This window comes from Penaeus japonicus, unplaced genomic scaffold, assembly GCF_977035675.1.
Source record: "Penaeus japonicus unplaced genomic scaffold, GWHDUDI00000001_assembly GWHDUDI00000004, whole genome shotgun sequence".
Classification (NCBI taxonomy): Eukaryota; Metazoa; Arthropoda; class Malacostraca; order Decapoda; family Penaeidae; genus Penaeus; species Penaeus japonicus.
Window position 1 is genome coordinate 1003197 of NW_028234406.1, and position 7500 is coordinate 1010696.

General features: G+C 45.1%; 1 protein-coding gene across 7 annotated transcripts in view; it reads right to left on the minus strand.

Annotated features, from left to right (window-relative positions):
- Pka-R2 (cAMP-dependent protein kinase type II regulatory subunit) overlaps positions 1-7500 on the minus strand; it is a 186958-nt gene that overhangs the window by 60140 nt on the left and 119318 nt on the right. For 5 of the 7 annotated variants that reach the window (XM_086535861.1, XM_086535863.1, XM_086535862.1 and 2 more), the window contains exon 2: positions 1483-2401. The exons of the other annotated variants lie outside the window; for them this stretch is intronic. In XM_086535861.1, the coding sequence (XP_086391987.1) occupies positions 1483-1570 (88 nt within the window). In that variant the 5' untranslated portion in view covers positions 1571-2401. The remainder of the gene's footprint in view (positions 1-1482; positions 2402-7500) is intronic. 7 annotated transcript variants of the gene reach the window in all.

Here is a 7500-nt window from a genome sequence, read left to right on the forward strand (position 1 = left end):
GTGAACCGAATTTTAAGTTAAAAGAAATCCCGGCGTTGCCAAATTGCCCTCGCTATCTCTACATCTCACTCCCAACCGCGCATCTAAGGGCACAGCCGTCCGTGTACCCCCTTGGGGATTACCCGAGGATGCATCTAGAGCGAAAGGGCGCCCCGAGATAAGGGCCCTGCCTGCCTGGCCGACCCCTAAGTTGGACACGAGGGCGGCCGCCAGGGAGATAAGATAAGAAAGGCCAACATGTGGCACCGCCGCGCCGATGATGTGCCAACTAGGCAATTATTGGATATTTGGAGCTGTTATTTTTACCATCTTCGTGGAAAGAGGAAGAGGATTATAATAAGATAAAGGAGAAAAAGTTTGAGGAAAGAACAAGCGGAAAGAAAATTGAAATTATGCAAAGAATAAAAAAAAAGAACAAGGTGGAATAATAACAGAAGAGATGAATTAAAGGCGGGAGCAGAGAATAAAAAAATGGAGAGGAAAAAATGTAATTTCAAAAGGATTAAAAATGTGTCTTAATTAAGTAACCGTACTTACTAAGAAATGACACACACATTTCCTTCAGAAAAGGCATTAGCAGTGTCCAATATAAAACCACAATAATAGAAGAAGAAAAAAACGGTCAATGAAGCAAAACAAAATTAAAATCCCTCTCCGTTTCTTTCTTGAATCGCACCTCGCCTTATCAGCAACATTTCCTTGCGAAAGAGTGCACACCTGTGCTTATGCTACAGACAACTAACCGCGCGAACACATGCGTCTACACATTCGGACATGCGATGACGTCATAGCAGCCCCTTCCCCCTCCCCCTCCCTTCCCCTTGGGGCGTGACGTACTCTGTGAACTGAAGATTCTTAATTATTAAAAATGTTTGTGTCTACGTGTGCGTGTGAGTGTGTGTGTGTGTGTGTGTGTGTGTGTGTGTGTGTGTGTGTGTGTGTGTGTGTGTGTGTGTGTGTGTGTGTGTGTGTGTGTGTGTGTGTGTGTGTGTGTGTGTGTGTGTGTGTGTGTGTGTGTGTGTGTGTGTGTGTGTGTGTGTGTGTGTGTGTGTGTGTGTGTGTGTGTGTGTGTGTGTGTGTGTGTGTGTGTGTGTGTGTGTGTGTGTGTGTCTGCGAATGCCTTGGCAAGTGGTTGTGTTTGCGTATGAGTTAGTAAATACATGTTTTTTATAGTCCACGTCCTCTTTGCGTGTGTATGGGTGGGTAAGTGCAGACTAGTGAGTGTGCGTGTACGTGTTAATAGAAGCACAGCGACGCAATCAAACCTTACATTATAATTAAGTTCTTACCAGATCCCCTGTAAAAGAAAGAAAGAAAGAAAATAAAGAAAAGCACAGCATCCAACGAGAGAAAGCTAACCACATGAACCCACTCCGAGAGAGAAACAAGTGAAGCTGCATCAGCGCGAAGCCCTTCCGGCGGCGGCAGAGCAGCGTCCGCCCGCCCCGCCATGCATGCGCGCGTGTCCCCCCGCACACTTACCCTCCATTTCGTCCATGTCCACGTCGAGGGGCTCCGCGGGGTCCCTTAGGGGCGGCGGAGCGGCGAGGGGCGCGACCTCCGTGCTCATGGCGCCCTCGGTCTCGGGGGCGGCGGCGGCGGAGGAGGATGGGGATGGAGGCTGCTCGGGAGGAGGAGGAGGAGGAAGAAGGGGAGGAGGAGGAGGAAGTGATGTGGGAGGAGGCGACGGCGAGGGAGAGGGGGAGGAAGGGGCGGGGGAGGAGGTGGGTGGGGTGGAGATGGCGGTAATAGGAGCAGCTGGAGGAGAGGGAGGAGGAGCGGGAGGATCAAGAGTAGCGGCGGAAGAGGAGGAGGAGGACTGGGGGGGAGAGGGCGGGAGGGATCCTGGAGGGTCAGTCCCTCCCCTCAGGAAGGAACTGCCGCACGAACCGATCTTGGCGACTCTTGTTCTTCCTCTTTTTTACCTCCTCTTGGTCTTCCTCTTCTCTTCCTCTCGCTCTCCTCTCTTACTCGAACCTCCGTCTGAATGCGCGTTATTCCTTCTTCAACACACGGCACTTGCGAGTTCCTAATTCGCTCCGTATCCTTACCCCTCTTTCGCTCCCTCTTTCTGCGGCTCTGCTTGTTCCGCCTCTCCACTTCCACTAAGGCTCTCTCTGCTTCTCTCTCTCTCTTTCTCTCTCCCTCTCTTCCTTTCCTGCATCCACTTAAGGGGTAAGGATAGCGTGGTGACCCGCGCGGAGGTCCCAGACTCACAACAACATGGCCTCCGCGGCACTGGCTCGAGGAGGTGCCACGCTCAAGTGCCACTTGAAAGTCAGCCTCTAACAAGGGTTCGTGGCGTGACCCGACACTTGCACTCGGGCGCGGCGGCACTGAGCTCTCCTTCTCATTCGAAATTAAATATGTTTATGCAAATTATTTCCAATGAACCTTTCCTCTGTAAAAAAAAAAAAGGGAAAAAATAAAGGGTAAATTTATCATCTTTTTATTCTTTTACCATTTTGGTTTATGTTTTTCAACAGGGATTTTGTCTTTCTCTTCTCTCGTACTTCCGGTTTCATTTCCCTTATGGTACTTCAGTGTGTTTTGTGAATGCAGGGCGGAGTGTGCCTCGAGGGTCTGCATACACGTGTGCAAAAAACAATATGGTTCTCGGAAAGAGGTTATATAATTTCTCTCACTCTCACTCTCACTCTCACTCTCTCTCGCTCTCTCTCTCTCTCTCTCTCTCTCTCTCTCTCTCTCTCTCTCTCTCTCTCTCTCTCTCTCTCTCTCTCTCTCTATCCCACACACATACCATCAACACCACCAGAGCTTTTAATCCTTTTCAAACATATACCTATGTATCCCCGTCTATCCTCTCCTTTCATCCCCCTCCCACTCTAGTCTCTCCCTCCCTCTTCCCTCTCCATTCAACTTAACCTTTCTCTCTTTTCCTCTCCTCTCCTCTCCCTCTCCCTCCCTTTTCTCCCTCCAACCCCTTTTCTCCCTTTCTATTCTCCCTCCAACCCCTTTCTCCTTCTCTTTTACCCGCTCTTTCTCTTTCCTTCCTCCTTCCCTTCTCCTCTCTCCTTCCTCTTCCCCTCTTTCTCTTTCCTTCCCTTCTTCTCTCTCCCTCCTTCTCTCCTTCCCTCCTCCCCCCCTCTCTTCCTTCCAGCTTCAGATCTCCCCCAACAACCAAAGAGGAAAAGCCGCACTTCCACTTCCACCGAAATACACGGGGCCAATTTCACAGAAAACGAAACGCCACAAATGATAGAAAACGCAGATTCCTTGCAAATGTCATCGCAGAAAGTGCAAACCGTGATAACAGATTTACAAATAAATACAAACCATAGATTGCATGATCGCATACCGCAATAACGGCAATTCGGGGATGCTTTTCTAATTCTCGCTGTTCATCCGTTTAGTTTATGATTTATTTCATTAAATGTGTTTCCTTAAATATAATCAATTTTAACGACGATTGTCTTTGACGTTTTTAATCATGTGCATATGCAGTTGATCTGATAGAATCTAGATTAGTCTACTCAGTAAATGTTCAACCAGAATGCAAAGTGTTCTGCGTAGGAATTGTTCATATCTTTTCATATAACTGATGTTCTCTCAGGTTTATATGTCTCTTTCCTTCTTTGTCAGTCCTCTCTCTATCTCTCTCTCTCTCTCTCTCTCTCTCTCTCTCTCTCTCTCTCTCTCTCTCTCTCTCTCTCTCTCTCTCTCACACACACACACACACACACACAAACCCTCACACACACACACACACACTCTCACTTTCACTCCCTCCCTCCCTCCCACCCTCCGGAAATAAAAGAAATGATGGAGGGGCCGAAACGGACTTCCGCGGCAACATCAGTCCAGTCCCGAGTTTTCCAAATCCCCCCCCCCCCCGCCCAGAAAAAAAACGGAAAAAGAGAGAAAGATAAAAACGCATTTAAAGTTTCAAAACCGCCCTCTGTGCACACTATTCCGGGGAAACGGATGTCTTGCGACCCGGGAGGTACACAGACACACACACAGATGTACGTGTATTTTATATAAAAGGCTCATGGATGATATGGGCTTATTAGCATACGATGAAAATTATTAAATTGGAAGACTATTGTAAAAGAATAATGATAATGATAATGATAATGATAATGATGATGATGATGATGATGATAACAATAACAATAATAGCAATGACAATAATTGTAATAGTAATAATAATAATGAAAGTAATAATAAAAATAGATAAAGATAATCATGAAACCGAGAATAAGAATAAGAATAAATAATAAGAAACAACAATAACGATACAAGAAAAATAAAAAACAAAAACTCGAAAACAAATGAAAGTTTTGGCGGGAATTTCTCTCTCTTTTCGCTCTAATTAAGATTTTGGGGAAGTCTTTGACCGGCAAGGGAGAACCTTCTAGAATGTTGCTTCTGCTGTTGATTACTTGCTTCTACTCTCTCTCTCTCTCTCTCTCTCTCTCTCTCTCTCTCTCTCTCTCTCTCTCTCTCTCTCTCTCTCTCTCTCTCTCTCTCTCTCTCTCTCTCTCTCTCTCTCTCTCTCTCTCTCTCTCTCTCTCTCCCTCCAGAAATGAAAGAAAACGAAAGAGAATGAATGAAGTGAACTGAAGTGAAGAAGCGACGGTAAGAAGACATGAATGAGAGAGAAGACTAAAAGAAGGACAGAATAGTAGTTAGAGATGCGAGATAAAAGATGGAATAAGAAGAAAAAGGGAAGAAAAGATGCGAAATAAGGGATGAATTAGAAGAAAAGAGAAACAAGGATGGAAATAACAGATAAATAATAATTTAAAAAAGAAGAAAAAGAAGAAAGAAAATAAATTATAAAGCATAAGAATAAAGAATATACACCGCCGAACGGGGAAGAGGGAAGGACGAAAGGAGGAGAGGAGAGGAGAGGATGAAAGGGGAACGAAAGACGAAATTATTTTCCCAAGTTGCTTTTAAGAATGTTCATCGTCTTGGATCCTGAAAATGAGGCAAGAATTCACATCATTCTTCCATTTCGATTTTTTTTCTTCTTTTTCACTTCCTCTCTTTTTTTCTTTCTTTCTTTCTCTCTCTCTCTCTTTCTTTCTCTCTTTTTCTATCTATATATCTACCTCACCTTTCCCTTTCCCTCTCCATCTCCCTTTCCCGTTCCTCTACCTCTCCCTGTCCCACATCCTGTCCCTCTCCTTCCCCCTCCAGCTCCCTCTCCCTTTCAAGCTCCCTTTCCCCCTCTCCCTCTTCCTTCCCCTCCCTCTTAAGCTCCCTTTCCCCCTCTCCCTCTCCCTCTCCCTCCCTCTCAAGCTCCCTCTCCCCCTCCCCCTCCAGCTCCCTCTCCCCCTGTCCCTCCCCCTCTCACGCGTGTCTTCAGTAAGACAAACACGAAGACTCTTTGCTCAGCCGCAGTTATCTTCGAGTGGATGAATTTATTATCATTTTTCAGTCTCTCGCTCCCTGGCCTTTGGTACAGATGTTGCACAGGATGTCGCCTCATCAATTTTGTGCTCTTGACTAATCACAGATCGGCGAGTGCTTCGTCGCGGCCAGTCGGTTATTCGCACTTCTCTGGTGTGGGATTCCGGTCGCCAGTGTTGCTAACGGAGACAGGCGCAAGCACTCGAGCTCGTTGCGAAATCACGCCCCATGCATGTACACACACTCTCTCTCTCTCTCTCTCACACACACACACTGATGCATGCACGCAATGGGTATATCTATTCACGTACGAAAGCATGTAAGCACATGTAAACACACATGTAACACACGTGCAGATACACGCATACACACTTTCTCACAAGTAATCAAACAAACAAACACGCGCGCGCGTGCGCGCACGCACACACACACACACACACACACACACACACACACACACACACACACACACACACACACACACACACACACAGATCCAGTTTCTTGTTATCCCTTCGATACTTTTTTAAAAGACTAAATTAATTAACTAAAAAAATGTTTTTTTTTCTCCCAATCATATTCAGTATGTTGGTTCTTTGTCTTTTCAACTTTCTTTCTTTCTTATTTGATTATCATCATCTATTTTTTTTTATCCCCATTCTCTTTTCACTTTTGAATTCAAAATGTGAGCGAAAAGCCACGAATTCGGATATCTGTTCTTACCTCTGTTCTACATATTCTTAAAATCCTTCATTATCAACCGAAGGATTTTTATTTCTTCTGAATTCGTGTACCTTTGCTATTGACTTCTCATATTACTTTTTTGTGCAAATATAATTCTTCAACTTTTCCCTTGTCTGTTTGTCCGTCTGTCTAGTTAGCTCTGTTTGTGTGTGTGTGTGCGTGTGTGCGTGTGTGTGTGCGTGTGCGTGTGTGTGTGTGTGTGCGTGTGTGCGTGTGCGTGTGCGTGTGCGTGTGCGTGTGCGTGTGCGTGTGCGTGTATATGTGCGTGTATCTAATAAGGTACCCAATAAATAGCCTAAAAAGACTAAAAATAGCAAGACCAATCTGCCTCTGTGCCCTCGTCATCCATCTCCTTAATCCTCTCCCTTCATCTGCGTTAAACTGCGCCGTCCTACATCTGCCGCTAATCCGAAAAAAACAAACTTGCATGAGCTGGGGATAGCGTTATAGGTCGTCGCATTAAAAGTGATGAAAAATTACATTTTCTTCAGAGGTTTCTACTTAAATACTTTTAATTCGTTGAATGGTGGATGTCTTTCTTTGGAAGAGAAAAAGCTAATAAACAATAACAAAAATAACAGCAATGATGATGACGTTTGTAATAATAAGGGAAATGATATTGAAATTGATCGATAACAAAGAACGATAATCATTGTAATAAAAAAATAGCAACAACAAAACCGACACGCCAATTAAACATACAAAAAAAGACCACACTTGCCCCTCTCTTCCACTCAGGCCATCATTAACGCTTCCACATAACGAATAAATAAATCCCGTACTGTTCCACCTTTGCGATTTATTTAGCGTAATCCTTAATGGAAGCAGATGGAGGTCGTCGAAATCAGGTTAGCAATTAACTTCCCACGGCGGGTTCCAATCCGGCGTGCGATCTGTGTGAATCCGCCCCCCCCCCCCCGTGATAGAAGGTCCTGCATAATAATCTATTTATAAAAACGCCAGGTGATCTGTTTGACCTCGGCTGACCTAGACGCCGCGCCGCCGCCGTGACGTACCCAATGACCTTTAGCCTGGGTAGTCTTGACCGGTCGATGTTTCAGTGTTGATGGCTACTCTTCTCCTCAAAAAAAATTATAGACGTGGAAATAAATAAAAAGACAAGACTCTAAAGTAAAAATTTAAACAAAAATAGGACGAGGGGAAAGGGAGAAAATAGCGTACTGCGACTCGCACTAAATCTAGCAAAAGGTTAACCATTGGCGTCTCTCCGCTGGCCATAGCTGCAAGTTCTTCCGATAACCTCATGGAATATTAGATATCATGTCCTCCCATAAAAATAGAACGAGTCAGAAAATGTGCAAAACAAACACCGGAATATACATCTCCGGGGCTCATTTCCCGCGCCGAGCATCG